The sequence below is a fragment of the Triticum urartu genome, chromosome 4, assembly GCF_003073215.2.
Source record: "Triticum urartu cultivar G1812 chromosome 4, Tu2.1, whole genome shotgun sequence".
In the NCBI taxonomy this organism is placed as follows: Eukaryota; Viridiplantae; Streptophyta; class Magnoliopsida; order Poales; family Poaceae; genus Triticum; species Triticum urartu.
The window spans coordinates 126222383-126242653 of record NC_053025.1 but is presented as its reverse complement, the minus strand read 5'-3'; the positions used below and the strand labels follow the sequence as shown (position 1 = coordinate 126242653).

General features: G+C 45.4%; 2 protein-coding genes across 2 annotated transcripts; one reads left to right on the top strand and one right to left on the bottom strand.

Moving 5' to 3' along the window:
- The first annotated feature begins 9694 nt into the window (after nucleotides 1-9694).
- On the top strand, nucleotides 9695-14464 carry LOC125551050 (pentatricopeptide repeat-containing protein At3g26782, mitochondrial). The gene has a single exon (XM_048714202.1). It carries the CDS (start codon nucleotides 9795-9797, stop codon nucleotides 11802-11804), a length of 2010 nt encoding a protein of 669 aa, XP_048570159.1. The 5' UTR covers nucleotides 9695-9794; the 3' UTR covers nucleotides 11805-14464.
- On the bottom strand, nucleotides 14348-19052 carry LOC125551051 (cyclin-T1-3-like). Its single transcript, XM_048714203.1, has 7 exons — nucleotides 18826-19052; nucleotides 17748-18016; nucleotides 17026-17107; nucleotides 16437-16571; nucleotides 15993-16168; nucleotides 15756-15907; nucleotides 14348-15130 (listed from the first exon to the last, which is right to left on the bottom strand). The coding sequence occupies exons 2-7, from the start codon at nucleotides 17984-17986 to the stop codon at nucleotides 14493-14495; spliced, it is 1422 nt and encodes a 473-aa protein (XP_048570160.1). The 5' UTR covers nucleotides 17987-18016; nucleotides 18826-19052; the 3' UTR covers nucleotides 14348-14492.
- Between the last annotated feature and the right edge of the window lie 1219 nt (nucleotides 19053-20271).

Genomic DNA, 20271 nt, shown 5'->3' with positions numbered 1-20271 from the left:
TATTTGAAGGTTTTGTCCATAGATGGCGCCTCAAGGATATTGGATGGAATCAAGAATGAAGTCCATATAGATCAAGATAGTGCCACAAGGATATTGGACGGAATCAAGGATGAAGTCCATATATATATATATATATATGAAGATATATTTGCTCTATGCTTTGGAGTTAAATGACAATTCCTATGGAGCATCAAGTGCATTGAATCTTATATGAAGATATGTTCCATAGTGATGCTTGAAGTGCATTGGGTTGTTTTGTGAAGTCTGCCATTAAAGCATCTGAAGAAGTCCTCATGGTATCCTTCTCTGGATACCCCTTGCACACGGGCTTGTACCATGCGCATGGGGTCGAGTGTCAACTCTCTGGATACCCCGTGATCACGAGGCCTAGGTGTTGGCTCTCGAGATCCCATATCCAGTGAGGTTTCACGAGGACTTTTAAGGATCAAGGGTTTGAGAGAATAATCAAAGAGAAGAATTCAGTTATGATTCAAGACAAGATCATGGTGAGCTCACGTGTTGGGTTTCAGTTGATCAAGTCTGAAAGCAACCAACTAGAGTGAAGAATTCATTATGCCTCTCAAGAGACTGTGATGGAGTTGTTAGAAGGGAAAGTGGTGATCAAGATGATATTCATAGTGGAACTTGATATGGTCATGAAAGAGTCTTTGGTGATATTGTCTTGAAGCAATGAAGGGAAATGAAGAGTTCATTGTGGCTTTGAAGAAACCAAGATGGAGCTTGGAGTAAAGATGTTGGTTGACCAAGATGAAGCTCGAAGATTATATCTAGATGGTCAACTCTCAAAGCGCAAACATTGTACCACATGGGATCAAGTGATCTAGTGGTATGGTAAGTAATTGTGAATTGTGCTTTGTTACCTAACCCATGCTACGTGTTTGTTATGTCTATGTGGGTTAGGTGTTTCTCATGGGCATGCATCAAAAGGAAAGATCTCAATTAGCCTATGTGTGGATGACATCAAGTGGTGATGGTCATCGGGTTCGAGGAGTCCAAGTGCAAGATGAGAAGCCGGAGGTTATATGCTTTTAAGCTTGCGGTCCACATCATGATAATGCTCATGTGAATATGGGCTTAAGTTAAGGCTTCCCTCATTACAATATGAGGAAGCAATTCAAGCATCTTCACCAAGTGGTTGTGGACAAGAAAGGGATTCCAACTTGAGACAAGCATTGGAGTCATCACCAGGCTCAAGTTGAATATGCAAGGCAAAGGTATACCTTAGCTAGGTTTTCCTAGTTTTGCCGGTCTCATGGTTCTTGGAGGGAGACCGAATTATAGGTTTGATAGCCGGGCAAGTAGCTTGATCATGTCGCATGTAGAGAGCTCAAACCTTTGCATTACTTGCATCATTATTTCTTGTCGATCTTGGGTGGTTCTCTATTTGAGGACCTTGGCCTTTTCCATAGCTTCAAAACGAGCCCAAGATCATCGAATTCGGAGTCCGTATGCCAAAGTTATCACTATTTTAGTGGGCTGCTGCAGACTGTTCTGGGTACCCCGTGGACACGGGGTTTTTGACCCCCATGGGCACGGGGCCCCATGCACACGGGCTTGTACCGTGCGCACGGGACCCCGTGGGCACGGGGTCTAAACCCCCGTGGGCACGGGGTGTCCAGGAAGTGTCCGTTGGAGCCCCAACGGCTAGTTTTGGAAGTTGGCTATAAAAGAGCCCTTCCTCCCCACCGGTTTGGGGGTTGTTCATTCACATTCTAAACATCATTTTGAGCCTCTTACCACCTCTCCCAAACCCCTATCTCCCCTCTAAGTGAAGGGGGATTTCTGGATGGATCTTGGAGTCATTTGTTGATTTCCTCCATTGCATCCCTTCTCTTCAATCTCCTACTTTCTTGAGTTGCATCTTGTGAGATTGAGAGAGTGAGTTGAGCATTTGTTGCTTGACCTCGCATTGCATTTGTTGCATTGGTTTGAGCTCCCCGCATCGATTTGTTCGAGTGAGAGCCCGTGAGTTTATTACTCTTGGAGGCTTCGCCTCCTAGACGGTTTGGTGATACATTGAGAAGATTGTGAAGAGGCCTATGTGGCCAAGTTTCCCCCGGAAGCTTCCTTTTGTGGTGTGCTCCGGGGAAGGGTGTTGAAGTGCCCTAGGTGGTCAAGTTCCTTCGGAAGCTTCCGTGGTTGTGGTGTGCTCCGGAGAAGTTTGTAAAGGTGTGGTGGTCGCCTTCAAGACCAACCCCGAGTGAACCGAGGTTCATCCGTTGGGGGTGACTCGGAAGGGAGGATACATTGAGTCACTTGGTGACGCCCCGGAGCTTTGGCTTCGGCACCGCTCTAACGGAGATTAGCACTCTCACGAGTGTGAACTTCGGGATATATCCGCGTCCCCGACTCACTTGTGGTTATCTCATACCCACACCCTTTACTTTCCGCAATTCATACTTGCTCATATTGATATATCTTGTGCTAGTTGAATTGCTTAGTTGTTCCTACATTTCCATATCTTATGATATAGTTTGTGCTTGCTAGTTTCCTTAAGTGCCTATCTTGTTAGCATAGGTTGTTGGTGCACTTAGTTGAGCCTAGCATATTTAGGCTTTGTGCTTGAAAAGTATCTGTTAGTTTAATTCCGCATTAGGATAAAGCCAAATCCGTAAAAGTTTTAAAACGCCTATTCACCCCCCTCCCCCCCTCTAGTCGTCATCTAGATCATTTCACCTAGATTGATTTCTCGTGGCTACAGAGGCTTGCGGCGGCGGAACTTCCGATCTAGGTCAAGTTCTGGAAGTTTGGGGATTTATAGGAGAGCTTGGCATCGAGAACAAGTCAGGGGGCCCCACAAGGAGTCCACGAGGCGGGGGGCGCGCCCTCCACCCTCGTGGGGCTCATGGGACTCCCCTCCAATAACTCTTCGTTCCAGTATTTTTTATATTTTCTAGAAAAAATCTCCGTTGATTTTTAGCCCATTCCGAGAACTTTTATTTCTGCACAAAAACAACACCACGGTAGTTTTGCTGAAAACATCGTCAGTCCGGGTTAGTTCTAATCAAATAATACCAAAATCATATAAAACTATTGTAAACATGGCATGAATACTTCATAAATTATAGATACGTTGGAGACGTATCAGTGGGCGCAAAGGCAGCCCCCCTACACCCATTTCGGATTGTAATCAAGAGGAAGATAACTGTTCTAAGGGGGATTCAGAAGGAGAAGACCACTCCTATTTACCCCCCGAGGTCTTCGCTCTAACTTGGCATGCTGATGTTGGTAATATCATGCAATGGTGCCTTGCATTGCTTACTTTATACATCAAATATGTCATCTGCTTAGTTTAGACATGCTTTGTGTGAACGCCATCTGTTTAGTTTCTTTATCGTATATGTGAATCATGCAATGCCATCTTGTTTAGTCAGGCATCATATATGTGAATTTTGCAATGCCACCCTGGTTAGCCAGTCATCTTATATGTGAATTATATCATGCCATCATTTTTTATTACGTATTAAATTTGTCAACAATTTTAGTATATTCAATTACTCTTCCTGTCATCATCCATTCGACACGTTCATGGAAAAATCTGGAGTGGAAACAAGGTCTTCAGAGCAGACAATGCTATCTGACGAAGCGCATGTCTTGTTGGTTACGGATAGCTCCTCAGAGGAGGATTTAGAGACAGATGTGAAGGAAATATGCCCTAGAGGCAATAATAAAGTTGTTATTTTATATTTCCTTATATCATGATAAATGTTTATTATTCATGCTAGAATTGTATTAACCGGAAACTTGATAATGTGTGGATACATAGACAAAACACAGTGTCCCTAGTAAGCCTCTACTAGACTATCTCGTTAATCAAAGATGGTTAAGTTTCCTAACCATAGACATGTGTTGTAATTTGATGAACGGGATTACATCATTATGAGAATGATGTGATGGACAAGACCCACCCGTTAGCTTAGCATAATGATCGTTAAATTTTATTGCTATTGCTTTCTTCATGACTTATACATATTCCTTTGACTATGAGATGATGCAACTCCCGGATACCGGAGGAACACCTTGTGTTCTATCAAACATCACAATGTAACTGGGTGATTATAAAGATTCTCTATAGGTGTCTCCGGAGGTGTTTGTTGGGTTGGCATAGATCGAGATTAGGATTTGTCACTCCGAGTATCAGAGAGGTATCTCTGGGCCCTCTTGGTAATGCACATCATGATAAGCCTTGCAAGCAATGTAACTAATGAGTTAGTTGCGGGATGATGTATTACGGAACGAGTAAAGAGACTTGCCGGTAACGAGATTGAACTAGGTATGAGGATACCAACAATCGAATCTCGGGCAAGTAGCATACCGATGACAAAGGGAATGACGTATGTTGTCATTGCGGTTTGACCGATAAAGATCTTCGTAGAATATGTGGGAACCAATATGAGCATCCATATTCCATTATTGGTTATTGACCGGAGATATGTCTCGGTCATGTCTACATATGTCTACATATTCGAACGTCATGCTTAACGTTCGAAGACGATTTGTTTTATGAGTTATGTGTTCTGATGACCGAAGATTGTTCGGAGTCCCGGATGAGATCACGGACATGACGAGGGGTCTCCAAATGATCAAGAGGTAAAGATTGATATATTGGAAGGTAGTATTCGGACACCGGAATAGTTTCGGAGTGTTTCAGATATTTATCCGAGTACCGAGGGGTTACCGGAACCCCCCGGGGAAAGTAATGGGCCAACATGGGCCATAGGGGAGAGAGAGAGAGAGAGAGGACAGCCCACAAGGGGTGGCGCCCCCCCCCCTCATGGGCAATCCAAATTGGACAAGGGGAGGGGGCGCGGCCCCCCTTTCCTTCCCCCCCTCTCTCTCTAACGCCCCGGACACACCCGCCGGTGGTCGTTACTCCTCGCGGGATCTAGACTGGCCCCATAGATCAATACTAGTCTTTTTTGTGCACTTTTTCCTCACTCGTGCACACCCGGGAGCAACTTCCTGGTCAGTCACCCATCCTGAAACTACTCCAAGCTGAGCACGCTTAACTTTGGAGTTCTTTTCGAATGGGCTCCCGGAAAAGAAGGAATTCCTTATTGATATGAGTAGTCTATCATCCCTAATAAGGCAGGCTATCACACCCTCCTTCCCCCTTTCCCCCTCCGTAAGAAGGAAGTGGGGGGGCCGACTAGGACTAGGAGTCCAAGTCGCCCACCCCCCATGGAGCGCCCCTAGGGCCGGCCTCCCCCTCTCCTCCTTTATATACGGGGGCGGGGGGCACCCCAAAGCACATCAATTGTTCTCTTAGCCATGTGCGGTGCCCCCCTCCATAGTTTACTCCTCCGCTCATATTGTCGTAGTGCTTAGGCGAAGCCCTGCGCGGATCGCATCACCATCACCATCACCACACCGTCGTGTTGACGAAACTCTCCCTTGACACTTTGCTGGATCAAGAGTTCGAGGGACGTCATCGAGCTGAACGTGTGCAGAACTCGAAGGTGTCGTACGTTTGGTGCTTGATCAGTTGGATCGCAAAGACGTTCGACTACATCAACCGCGTTAAGTTAATGCTTCCGCTTTCGGTCTACGAGGGTACATGGACACACTCTCCCCCTCTCGTTGCTATGCGTCTCCTAGATAGATCTTGCATGATCGTAGGATTTTTTTTAAAACTGCATGCTATGTTCCCCAATAGTGGCATCCGAGCCAGGTCTATGCATAGATGATATGCACGAGTAGAACACAAAGAGTTGTGGGCGGTGATAGTCATACTGCTTACCACCAACGTCTTATTTTGATTCGGCGATGTTGTTGGATGAAGCGGCCCGGACCAACCTTACATGACCACGTTCATGAGACTGGTTCCACCGACAGACATGCAACCTGTTTTGCATAAAGGTGGCTGGCGGGTGTCTGTTTCTCCAACTTTAGTTGAATCGAATTTGACTACAGCTGGTCCTTGTTGAAGGTTAAAACAGCAAACTTGATAAATCACCGTTGTGGTTTTGATGCATAGGTAAGAACGGTTCTTACTAGAAGCCCGTAGCAGCCACGTAAAACTTGCAACAACAAAGTAGAGGACGTCTAGCTTGTTTTTGCAAGGCATGTTGTGATGTGATATGAACAAGACATGATGTGATATATGCTATTGTATGAGATGATCATGTTTTGTAAAAGTTATCGGCAACAGGCAAGAGCCTTACGGTTGTCGTTTTATTGTATGAAATGCAAACGCCATGTAATTGCTTTACTTTATCACTATGCATTAGACGAATTTCAGAGTGAAGTGGAGAATCATCGTAACAAGAAAATAAAGTTTCTACGATCTGATCGCGGAGGCGAATATTTGAGTTACGATTTTGGCCTTCATTTAAAACAATGTGGAATAGTTTCTCAACTCATGCCACCTCGAACACCACAGCGTAATGGTGTGTCCGAACGTCGTAACCGTAATTTATTAGATATGGTGCGATCTTTGATGTCTCTTACCGATTTACCACTATCATTTTGGGGTTATGCATTAGAGACAGCTACAATCACGTTAAATAGGGCACCGTCTAAATCCGTTGAGATGACACAGTATGAACTGTGGTTTAGAAAGAAACCTAAGCTGTCGTTTCTTAAAGTTTGGGTTTGTGATGCTTATGTGAAAAAGTTTCAGCCTGATAAGCTCAAACCCATATCGGAGAAGTGCGTCTTCATAGGATACCCAAAAGTAACTATTGGGTACACCTTCTATCATAGATCCGAAGGCAAGATCTTTGTTGCTAAGAATGGATCCTTTCTAGAGAAGGAGTTTCTCTCGAAAGAAGTGAGTGAGAGGAAAGTAGAACTTGATGAGGTAATTGTACCTGCTCCCGAATTTGAAAGTAGTTTATCACAGAAATCAGTTCCAGTGATTCCTACACCAATTAGTGAGGAAGCTAATGATGATGATCATGAAACTTCAGATCAAGTTACTACCGAACCTCATAGGTCAACCAAAGTAAGGTCCACACCAGAGTGGTACGGTAATCCTGTTCTGGAGGTCATGTTACTTGACCATGATGAACCTACAAACTATGAGGAAGCGATGATGAGCCCATATTCCGCACGTTCGCACACACCTTTTCTTAACATAGTATAATTAAAGTCGCTCACGTACACGAGCATACACTCATCCCTGTGAACGTACACACGCACACCCTGCCCCATGAACACCTCCGAAAGATTTTATGAAGTCACCATAAACACCTCGCAGTCGACGAAAACGTCTCCTCTCATCAAACAAACATCACCAGATGTCGGCGTGGAAGCTCGATCACCTATGGGATAGGGGTGCCCCTTTGTGGTTCAACAAGGGGACGGTCACATTGCACAAAGAGCAGAAGCAGCAGGGGGCAACACGGCGATGTCAGCTCTCTTTTACCCAGGTTCGGGATGCTTTGCAGCGTAAAACCCTACTCCTGCTATGGTGCATTGATCTGGAGGAACACGAAGGCATGACATGCTCTAGCCCGGCAAGGTTGCCTCGGGGAGAACATCGTGTGCATACAAGTGTTGAGGGATCAAATGTTCGAACCCTTTGCTAGGTTGCCTCGAGCCTCCTTTTATAGGTTAAAGGGTGACCACAGTGGCAAAACAGTCATTTCAGGATGATTAGATAGCTAATGGTGTTATCATACCTAACTCTGGCAGTTAGGACAAAGTGTATTAAATGCACTGCTAGGTGTCGTGCTGAGGTTGAAGCCCGGCAAGCCTGTCGCGCCGCTTATCTGCTTCTTCTTGTTAGCATGACACGTCCTCCGGACGGGTGTCAATAAAGCTAATCTCTTTCTTACCACACCGCCACGTGCTTGATAGGATCCACCCGGTTGTCTGATAGCTTGACACCACACTGATTAATGACTGGGGTGTGATGGCGTTTTGGTGAAAGCCTGCCGGCAAGGAGCCTGGCGGGTTCTCGTCTTGGCGGCCCCGGAAACCTTGCCGGGGCAAACTGGTCTCGCTCTTCTGGTGCTGCCTTGACCTGGCCAGGCTCTCCTGCCCTACAAGGAAGGCTTCCCTGAGATGGTCTCTTGTTGACTCGCTTCTCTTAAGTCTAGTCATGCCCGGCAAGGGCAGTTTGCCCGGGAGGCCCCGCAAGCCTGTGCACTAGTCAGGGGGAAACAAATACCCCTGTTTGTGTACACCGACGCCAGAAGTCTGAAATAAATCAAAAAATAACACGAGCACTACGTCCGCACACACCTTTGAGGGGAATATTTGTTTATTGTGGCTTACACATGCTCTTTTATTACGAGTGTGTTTGGATTATCGCCAAAGTGCATCCTATCAAAATTTTGGTCATGAGCGAAAGATTGGTCCTTGTTTAAATGGTTGTCAATTTTTTGGCATGCCAATGAACTTGAGCCAATTCTAGTTCATTTTTCTTGCCAATACTAGCCAAATCATGGGCAACCAAAATTTTGACTAGCCAATGCTTTTTTATGTGAAACAGGTTGCATTCTACTCCCTCCGTCTCATAATATTTTTATATTTTGGGACAGAGGGAGTATTAACTTGTGGACGTGGCAAGATCGCCGGCCACTCCACGAATTACATCAGTAGGAAAATTGGTGATCCATAGAGTTTGGTGGGGCAACCTTGGCATAAACCAACGGAAATGTTAACGCCCACATGTGTGGGCGTTAGCCAACTCACTCACACGCCTCCATCACCGTCTAGTAACTTCTGCACGAATCTTGGCACGAATTAACAGATTTTGTATGCCACGTAGGACAACTCACGTGTGTGGTGTGTGAGAGAGGTCGCCCACATATCTGTTTTACCACACGGAGGGGCCGGTGTGTGGGCGTTTAGCAGTTCGCCCACACACCAGTTTTCAGTCACGCAGAAGGGCTGGTGTGTGGGCGTTTGCCATCTCGCCCACACGCCCGTCTCCTCTGCCACACTCAAGCTGCCAGTTGCCATGCGTTTTGCAGTGTACATGGCAACTGCCCTAGTGTGATTGCAAGCAGATGGCAACTCTCTTTTTTTTTTACCCGGACATATCAGTTGCCATATGTTTTGCATGGTACATGGCAAACTGCCCTAGCGTGCACGTAAGCAGATGGCAGCTCTTTCTTTTTACATGGCAACTGTCCTAGCGTGCTTGTGATCACATGGCAACTCTCTCTTTTATCCGAACATGTTTTTTTGCCATGCCTTTTTTTATAGTGCTGCATGGCAACTGTCTAGTGTTAGTAGGTGGCAACTCCTAAAGTTTTGAAATCATGGCAACTGCAGTAGACCAGATCACACATGGCAACAGTTGTAGTTGTCCAAAAAATGGCAATCTGAAACTTTGACCTGAGATGGCAACTGCAGTTGAGCAAACATGGCAACTGTAGTTGTCCGACATGGCAACCGCAGTTCAGCGACATGGCAACTGCACTTAAACGAACATGGACGAGGGTCCGTCCCATGGCAACTGCGGACGCGCGGTAAAGTGTCACGTGGGGCGTGCGGGACCACGAGGTGCGAGGCCTGATGTACCGGGCGTGTGGGCATTATCTATTTCGCCCACACACACGCGTGTAAGAGGGACCAGGAGGAAAAAAAGAGGCATGTGGGTGCTAGTTGTTTTGCCCACACACAAGCGTGTAGGCTGGTCCTCTTAGATACCACACAGAACGTGTGAGCAGATCCCTTAACGCCCACGCGTGTGGCAGTTATGTGCGTTCTAAACCAAACACACCCTACGTCTTCCTTCTCCCTGGGAACCTCTCTCACGAAAGCGCTCATCAACCTCCGCTCCTGGCTGCGCTGTGGCCACCACCGGCATCTCAGGAATGGCGGTAGCAAGAGTGCAGCCTCCGCTCAACCCACGAGCGGCGTCGCCTTCCACGGCAGTCCCCGCCTCCAACACTCAAAGCCTACAGAGCACGCCCATCCACAGTTCCACCCCTTCCGTCCGCGCACTGTTCCTCCGCGCCGTGGACCCCTCCCGTCCTGCCTCCTGGTCCGCCGCCGTCGCCGACCTCCTTGCTTCCGGAGACGCCGTCGCCGCTCTGGCCACCTTTGCCGCCGCTCTCCGCGCTAACCCGGCCGCGCTCCTCCCGGCCCTTCCCCCCGCCTTCCGCGCAGCTGCCGCCGCCACCTCCCTCGCCGCCGGCCGCCAGCTACACCTCCTTGCACTCCGTTCCGGCCTCTTTCCCTCTGACCCCTTCTCCGCCTCCGCTCTTCTCCACATGTACCACCACTGCTGCCGCCCGCTCGACGCCCGTAAGGCGTTCGATGAAATTCCCAGCCCCAACCCCGTCATTATCACGGCCATGTGCTCTGGCTACCTGCGAAACAATCTAGTCTACCCCTCGCTTTCTCTCTTCCGCGACTTGCTCGCGTCTGGTTCTGCCATGGCGGTGGACGAGGCGGCTGTGCTTGTGGCGTTCTCCTCGTCGGCCCGTGTCCCTGTCCGCGGAATTACTGCTAGCCTTCATGCGCTTATTGTGAAGATTGGCTTGGACGTGGATGCTGGGGTGGTCAACACGATGTTAGACGCTTATGCCAAAGGCGGTGGTCGTGACCTGCCGGTTGCGAGGAAGGTGTTTGATACCATGGAGAAGGATGTGGTGTCCTGGAATACGATGATTGCGCTGTATGCTCAGAATGGGTTGTCGGCGGAGGCCCTGGAGCTGTATGGCAAGATGCTGAATGTTGGTGGAGGCATTAGGTACAATGCTGTGACGTTCTCTGCTGTGTTACTGGCTTGCGCACATGCTGGGACGATACAGACTGGAAAGCGCATTCATAATCAGGTGGTAAGAATGGGTTTGGAGGAAAATACCTATGTTGGAACTTCTGTAGTTGATATGTACAGCAAGTGCGGAAGAGTGGAAATGGCAAGAAAGGCTTTCGGCAAAATTAAGCAGAAGAATGTCCTGTCATGGTCTGCCATGATTACTGGTTATGGTATGCATGGTCATGGACAAGACGCCCTTGAAGTTTTCAATGAGATGTGCAGATCGGGGCAAAACCCTAACTACATAACTTTTATCTCCGTTTTAGCTGCTTGCAGTCATGCTGGTCTTTTAGATATGGGCCGTTATTGGTACAAAACCATGAGGAATAAGTTTGGGATTGAACCTAGAGTGGAACACTACGGATGCATGGTGGATCTTCTTGGCCGTGCCGGTTGTCTTGATGAGGCTTATGGCCTCATTAAAGAAATGAAGGTTAAACCTGATGCTGCTATCTGGGGAGCTCTTCTTAGTGCATGCCGAGTCCAGAAAAATGTTGAGCTGGCAGAAATTTCTGCGAAAAGATTGTTTGAGTTAGATGCGACCAACAGTGGGTACTATGTTTTATTGTCCAATATATATGCAGAAGCTGGAATGTGGACAGATGTGGAGAGAATGAGAGTTCTGGTTAAAACAAGAGGAATAGAAAAACCTCCAGGGTATAGCTCAGTTGAATTGAAAGGTAAAACCCATGTGTTTTATGTTGGCGACACGAGTCATCCTCAGCACAAGGAGATCTATTCTTATCTGGGGAAACTGCTTGAGATAGCGCAAAAAGCAGGCTATGTACCAAACACGGGTTCTGTTCATCATGATTTGGATGAAGAGGAGAAAGAATCTGCGTTGCGCATCCACAGTGAAAAGCTTGCTGTTGCTTTTGCTCTGATGAACTCTGTCCCGGGTTCAGTAATCCATGTGATAAAGAATCTTCGGGTCTGTACTGATTGCCATGCAGTAATCAAGTTTATTTCCAAGTCCGCTGAACGAGAAATTATTGTTAGAGATTTACAGCGCTTTCATCATTTTAAGGATGGATCATGCTCTTGTGGAGATTATTGGTGATAGGGTCGTGCAAGAGGGCTGAGGTCGTGATACCATCTTCGTTGTCCGTCATACCACCATTGTATTATGTACATGCCAATTTATTTCCAAGACATATTGTTACACCTCATCTCGATTAGGCTAATGACATCGCCTTGCTGCCCTGAATACTGGGAACTTAGAAGATTTTATAGCTTGGCATAAATAAAAAAATTACGCCTTTTCTGTAAGATCTGCATACTATAATGAATGGCACAACAAGTTGGTTCAAGGAGACGTCGATCGGATGGACAAGGCAGCTCGAGGCTGAACCCAGTATGGGAGATCTCCTATGGAACTTACATGTCCCCAGCAAGGTATTGTTTCCTATGGAGGGCTCTTCACAGTGTGATACCGGGGATGATTGTTCTTGCAGGTAGGCATATCAAGACCTCACCCCAATGTCCCATCTGCTGCTGGGGAGCCAAGGATATAAAGCACCTGATGTTCACGGGAGGCGTGGCATGCGAGGAAGGTTTGGCAAGCGCAGGGACTTGAGGTGTTCATCAAACAAGCAATGCAGATTGATCGATCACGGGTCAGTGATGCTTGAGGAAACTTTGAGGAATACTGTCAAACATTCAGCGTTTATGGGTCGGTATGGTGTACAGGAGACGATCGCCGTAGGGGCATGGTATATCCTGTGGCAGCGACGGGAGGTTGTTAATCGAGGAGAGGTGGAACCTGCTCAGTCAACTGTGTTTGCAATTCAGGCTATTGGCGCGAACTATGCAAAGCTCTGAACAGTTCACAACCAGTCCTGATACGATGAGGGAAGCCTCATGGAATTATTATAAACCGAATGTGGATGCATCATCATCATACTTTTTGAAAATGGAACAGGGGCAGTGGCTGCGGTCCTCCGCAATGATCATGGTGAACCGGTCGCTGGGTTCTTGATCACATGTTGGACTCGGCCACGGTGGAGGCGACCGCTACCCAGAAGGGCCCGGAGCCCCGGAACTGGTTGAAAACTTGGGATGTAACACCATCATCGTCGAGTCTGACCGCCTGGAAGTGATTCAAGCATGCAACGGTTTGTTTGGTCAAGGTATGGAAGTGATTATGTTTAATTCTTATTCTCATGTGTATTGGGACGATGAACCCCTTAGCTATGTTTTATCGAATGATAAACGTGTACTGGTACCTGATCGACTGAAGTCCACCAAGTGGCTTCCCTAAACAAAGAACTGTTTGTCAAGCGATTCTCTGATTGCTCAAAACATCTCCTTCCAATTGAGGAACAATCCAATCTTATTTTGTTCCCTTTTTTTGAAATGGAACACTCGTATTCCATTACGGCACGGCCTGATCGCCGGTCACAACACTGATTACATCATCAGGGTAGCCAGTGAACCACTCTCTAAGTTCACCATCAGACAAGCCTGCACCCATAGCAGCCAGCTCATGCGCTGGTTTATTACAAGATCTCGGTGCATACACCACTTGGGCCTCAATGAAGAGGGTTCTAAGCTTAATATCGCTAAACAGGGCACCAAGAGGCGCAAGGTCGTAGGCATTGGAGGAAATGGCTTGCTTCAAAACAAGGCAGCCGGTGTCAGAAATTGCCCGCTCAACTCCTAACCGATCTGCCAAGGACACAGCCTGATATAGGGTGTTTGGCACCAGCAGCTGCAAACCAAATATCCAGTGTATCATGATACAGATGAGTCCCCAACCACCTGCTCTAGACCGCTCTGAAAACGCCTCGTCGGTATTGATCCTCACCATATGACTCGGCGGCCTCCCCCATCTACACCGCTGCACGACCGGTACAGTGGGTTTTGGCCCTAGACTCCCTCCATTCGTCAGTGTATCGAAAAGCTTCAAGCTCAAGTCTTCTTTCGCCATGATTGCCTCTGTTGCGTTCCGTCCACCAGCACCAAAGCAAGGCTCCTCCGGTAGGGAGAATATTACCGGCAAAAGCTCTTTGGCCGAGACACAAAAACCCTTTTGCATTCAAGGAGCCTGATCTCTCTCTCTCTCTCTTTTTGCGGGGATCAAGGAGCCTGATCCTGACATCCTCTAGACATTTCGTTCCATTTCTAGTCAGATGGTGAAGGATATTTCATTAGTAAATGCCAGAGTGGGTGGAGGGGATACGTATTTGTCGTTCTGGTTCAGACAAATTATATGAAATGATGATCACACATAATGAATTTTGATTCAATTGGTTCAAACAAACAAAAAACAGCAGAGACTGGACGGATAGTGCATGAACTGTAGTGCTGAGTTCTTCTGTAGTCTTGTTCCATCATGGCTCGAGTCTTCCACTGACCGGATCGATCAGCATGATCTGTCTAACAGAATGTACACCATCTGATCGCACAAAAGGTGGAGTAGCATCTCTCCCTACACATGGACGAACTTCCATGGATGCATAAAATTCATCAAACACCCATCAACAGCAGGGCGTCAAAACTGCAAAACACTCGCATAAGAGTCTCCATTTCACACAATTTTCACAGCATGGACCTGCTGCCCAATGTTGGATAACATCATCACTTGAAAATGCACGCCTACCCTGGGGAAATTCTTTTTCTCAATTATATAGTAGGAGTACATAACAGTTCAAATCCCCCAACATATCATATTACAGTCTGCCGATTGTTCTACAGAGGGGAGGGGGGGGGGGGGGGGGGGGGGGGGGGGGGTGATGAATACTCAATTTCATGATCTCACCCTTTTAAGGTCCCTCTCGCCGTGATCATAGCTCCTGTGGTCATACACATCCTTCCTCTTCCGGTCGTCGAGCTCAGTCACGGTGGAAAGGTACTCTTGACTGTCCATGGAGAGCTCGCCCTCCTCGGCGTTCTGGTGCGGGGGCTGGGGCCAGCTCTGCCTTCTGTCGTGTTTCTTCTCATCCTTGACAGCCATCTCCACGCCATGCTCCAGCTCCCTCTCAATCAGGTCATCATCATCCATGATGTCAACCTTTCTACCGGCATCACCTTTTGATTTCCTCCGTTTCTCAAGCGCGGCTTTCACTTTATCCTTGTCTATCTTTTTCATTGCATCCATTGAGGATGACATATTGGGGCCTTCGTTGCTGCTGGCAATACCGTCCTTTGCTTCCACCTTGGGTATCCTCTGGTTTGAGTTTTGCTTCTCAGGGGGGCCTACCATGCTTGACTGTTGAGGTGCTTGATGATTTCCATGAGCATGACGCTCGTCAGCAGCTCCAGGAGCCTTCCCCACAGCACGTGGATTAACCACACTTGCAGAACTGCCTTCGGTATCATTCCCTTGGGACGGTGGTGGCACCACACGGTTTTGCTCGTAGAGCTCCAACATTTGGTTGCTGACCTCTGAAAAGAATAATAATCAAAATTAATATAAGCACAGGTGCTTGGTGTGTGTATGTTATTGGAGTACTTCACAACAAAGAGCATCAAAAGTAACAGTGGCAGAGAAAGGAGCATCACTTCTAGTAATAATGGATATAATTAACAGAAAGTAGTGCTTATTGCAAAATCACCAAAATAGAAGTGTCATCCTCATGTTAGATTGTATTTTTTTCATTTACATCTCTTTGCGATGCTACTAAGCTAATGTATGTATAACAAAAGTGATAAGATCTACCAATACACTAAAAAATAGACAAACCCAATTCTTTCAGGTTCCACACGAGAGGCCGGGTACACATGGTATGCTCCTGACATGACATTCCTAGCTTATCCCAGAACACTAATAATTATAAGGTTCCCTTGAGCACATCAAGCAACAGCATGTATCTTGCTTGACCTAGGCAACCTACACTTATCAGTTTTGAACCAATGATGAAATTTTGGTAATCCAATCCACACAGGCTCCTAGAAAGTTAAAGCATGTCAACAGCTGCTGCTACCTGCGAGGATGTGAAATACTATTCTGGGGAGATTGAATAGTACAATAGTGCAAACATGCACTAGTGAATTAAATCTAGAGACCAACCTTCCAACTGCCGCGGGGTTACATCAAACTCTTGCCACCAGACCTTCTCACCATCTGATGGAAGCTTGACTTTGAGGAACTTCGCAGCAAGGAAGATTGCGCCGGCCGTAATATGATTGGGTTTAAATTGGAGACAAAGCGAAGTACGTAGCCTGTACACCCCTTTAAGGCGCAGTAATTAAATAGGCATAATTGGGGGTTACTATGTTTGTAAGGATAAGTGTAATTTCGGCATACCCATCATTGACAAAATTCCACGCAACTTGAGCAAGCGCATTTTGAGCAACCTTGAATTTTTTTATTGCTTCAACCAAGGGCTTGTACGGGTGGTGCACATTCAGGTCAAAACCAAGTGTTATAAGCACAGCACGCTCCCCGATTAAAATAAGCTCCTTCTGTTGTTCATAAACCTCCTGCACAAAACAGCACAAAAATATCCTCAACAGTCATTCTTGTCATAGGAATCAGGGGATAAAATATAATGAATGTAAAGAATTTTTTTTGGCAGATTGGCGGAATAATTTCCCTCTGTCCCATAATATAAGAGCGTTTTTTACACTAAGTGTAGTGTCAAAACGCTCTTATATTATGGGAAGGAGGGAGTAGAAGTGTGGGGAAACAAGGATGCACAGGCAACTACATAAGAAATATCAAGACAATACTTGCAATTAAATATGTCACCTTTTGCTTAATTCGAGCAACTGCGGCAGGATCCTTCTTGTGGATGATCTCATAAGAAATTAGTACGACATCCTTAATGGGTCTGGGAGTTTCTTCAACTTTACCCGCCAAGAACATGCAAACTGTGGCTATTGTCTGTAGGTTACAACGAGAACATACATTGAGAACTTACAATGAGCAGCAAGATCTATGTTGTAGGCTATACACACAACAGAAAAAAAAAAGACTGCATATCTCTTCCGCAAAGCAAAACAAGATTCACCATATCATGGAATCCAATAAAATATCATGAAATTAGTAGGACGTATATATAGTATTTTAGAGTGTAGATTCACTCATTTTGCTACATATGTAGTCCATATTTGGAATCGCTAAAAAGGCTTATATTTAGGAACGGAGGGAATATGATTTACAAGTGTCAGTCAACTATTTCTTATGTCTTTCACAAATCGGTGGCAAGCATTCACGATTAAACCCATATTAGAATACTGCCTACCATTCTATCATTCTATCATTCACATGTAAAGTCGAAAATATATAGTCCGACAGCAAACATGTACAAGCACATACAAATTTGAGTAAGGCTTACCAGTCTATCATTTTTGGCATGAGATTGACGAAGGAAAAAACGATGACAGAATACTATAGCTGTAGCAATTGTCACTTGAGGCCTACATTTTAAAGCCATTCACCATAAGGAAAACATATAATAATATATATAACTATCAACCATGCCAAAGAGCATAATTTATGCAGTAACTGATATACAGGGATGTTTAGTGATTCATAAACATTCACGGCGCAAGTACTTGAAGGACACAAAAGCCTAAATATATATACTAATTAGAGTTTGATCTTTTCTGTTCTACCCAAGCAAGGATGTACCCTAGGTTGCACCCCCCGTTGTATGCCTGACAAACATGAGTGGCCCCTAAAGTAATGAATCAATGAATACAACACTGGGGCTAAGGCTTAAACATTTTGTCTCTAGAGGGTGCAACCTAGGGTACAGAATGTAGTCATGTACAACTAGAGTACAACACTGTCATCAACAAAATGCAATCATTTATGCTTTAGATGTCCACTAGACTTTCCTTCGAGTTGCAAAATAAAATGAGCATGAAGCAATCATGAAGGGTTTCGAGTACTGCAAGCGGGCAAATGAGAAAGAAACAAGTGCTGCTTAAAAGAAATCAAGCTATCAGAAAATGACTAGTCCACACAAACATGAAAACAATAGGTAGGATTCCATAATGCTATTAAACAGCTATCTATTTCCCAGAAAAACAAGTAATGACAATATAATCTTACACTTTAAGTCTCATCCCAAAATCTTGAAGAAAGGTGCAGTATGACTTGCGAAGATAAGACTCCTTCTTCAGATCAATGCCATCTTTCCTTGAAAGGGAATTCTCCTCGATTTCTTTTCTACTAAAATACCATGAACCACCAAGGTTGCCACTTTCCACATGTCTACCATAGGGAGTTCTGTAAGGGCTGTTTTCTACAATTCCATGATGTGAAGAGTCACTTGTCTGCATGATATCCATGTATGATTTTCCTCTTTTCTTCTAAAGAACCTGACAAAGTGAGATATAATATATTGTCACCTCTGCAAACTTAATATCATAAGCATGCATAAAAGTAAGGGGGGCAGCTATGCACGTACAAATAAATGCATATACATTATTCACAATGTTATAAATCTAAAAGAAGCCTTTTCTGTGGACAAGATAACTTGGCATGCAAAGGATTCTGGATGAGTCCCAGATTATAACGATGAAGGGAAATAGGCAAATGTCCATATAGCTCTGAATCTTTGATGAACGGAATGCGTGACACGTGGATGATAATATAACAAATAAAAGGGTTTTCTCAAATACAACATGTCAATGCAGGCACCTACATTTACAAGGATAACGAGTTAACAACATGCAGATCATTCATGAAACAATTAGCCAGCACCAACACAAACCTCACTCCACCTTGACACAGGAGTAACGCAGTTCACCAAACAAAGCTGGACATTTTTCAAGCAATCATTGAAATACTCTAAAACTCGATATTACAAGTGGCCACCATGAATTCCTCTTGAAATTTAGCTACATCTAATCGTCCAGTCACGAAAAACACATATAATGACCCAAAACTGAGCACGAGGTTACGATTTTATCATTTTAATAAGCCCGTCACGATTAAAGCGAGTAAATTTAGCTCCAGCAACCACGAACCAAATCGCATAGCATAGTAATAATCTAGGAAGTGTGCTTTCGAGCATTGGAGCTCTTAATTAGCAGGCATAATCGTACAAACCGAGAGCCGCAGAAGCAATTTGAACAAGAAAAGGAAGAAGATCTCGAAAGATAGACAAATCGGATCAGATCAGAACCTGAGAGATCAAGACGTAATCTAGCACGGGGACCGACCGGGCGGGCGTCACGGGGCGGGATAGTCGTCGCGTGCGGAGAGCCGCAGCCGGCAACGGCGATGCGGCGTAGAGGGGGGCGTGATGGCGAGGCGAGGCGGCGGCGGCGACGGCGACGGCGGTGGCGGAGGTATCGGGGATTGGGGAGCCTGCGAGGCTGGCTTGGACCGAACCCTGGCTAGCCTGTTTTGAGATTGTGCGTGCAGCGTGCACCTGGATGCGCCGTCGGATCGGTCGAGCGTGGAGGCTACTGAACCGTCGGATCACATTCCGGCTCCCGAATCCCGATTTGCCCCGCCATGAGTCAAGGAAGGGAACAATCATACTCCTTGCTGCTCATGGAGTACTTCTCACGCTGCAGGTGAGTCCCACCTATAATCTATCGCGTCCCACTATGGTTTGATATTAGAAAGGTGGACATTTCATCAATTTTAGCATAAATTAGGTGAGAATAAGTGAAATCCCCATCTAATAAATACATTTGCATAAACCTGGTATGCATAACTGAGCTGCAGTATGATATGAAAATAACTGAGCAGCAGCATAGTATGAAAACATCACACTTGAGATCTACTAAACCTTCAGTTACATATAGGATGAATCGACGAATCCACTAAACTTTCAGTTACATATACGAGTGAATCGATTTACGAGAGGATAATGAGAGTGCAAACCAAGACAACAATTAAAATGTGTGTCCATCGGCTGGTTAACTCTGCCCACGTATATATAAAGTTGCAGAGTCTCGATGATGGCGAGAACACACAACTACTAATCAAGTAGACATGCGACGAGGATATGTTGGCCGCCAAGTCAAACTTCATAGAACAAAATTTTAGTCTGCAATACTACAACACTGAACTTTGTAGCTTCATAGAACATGTCCTTCGACAACTTTTTCTGAGATCATATAATAGATAAAAATGTCAGCTTGCAGATTCTGAGATCTTTATTTAAATAGTAGACAGATAGTAGAACTCATATAAGAGAAAAAAATGTCAGCTTGCATATTCTGAGATCTTTATTTAAATAGCAGACAACTAGCTCACTGTCCATCAGTCTTTTTTATAATGGCATTTTTGGCTGCGCGATCTCATTATTATAGAACACTGGGCGATCTCATACGTAAAAGCCATTTAGTCATTTGTACTTGATTTCTGTGGGTAGTGGATATTGATATATTGATATCAGGACATTTTAAAAGTAGACAGCTAGCTCACTGTCCATCAGTCTTTGAGATACAAAGAGAGTATTTGATTCCAGCATCGCTAGAATTATATCATCATATAATGTATTTCAGATGGGTCCTTTCTTTTCAAAAATGTACCGAAAGTACGTTTCATATAATGATGTACCAGAAGTGCACAGTACAACTAGCAGAATTACCTTAGGTGGTTCCAGCATCATCTT

Coding starts and splice junctions, on each gene's coding strand:
- LOC125551051 (XM_048714203.1), bottom strand. CDS start 17,986: ATGGATATCATGCAGACAAGTGACTCTTCACATCATGGAATTGTAGAA. Junction 15,908..15,992: donor TGGAATTTTGTCAATGATGG/GTATGCCGAAAT, acceptor AGGGGTGTACAG/GCTACGTACTTCGCTTTGTC. Junction 15,131..15,755: donor AACCCCGCGGCAGTTGGAAG/GTTGGTCTCTAG, acceptor TATTCTTTTCAG/AGGTCAGCAACCAAATGTTG.
- LOC125551050 (XM_048714202.1), top strand. CDS start 9,795: ATGGCGGTAGCAAGAGTGCAGCCTCCGCTCAACCCACGAGCGGCGTCG.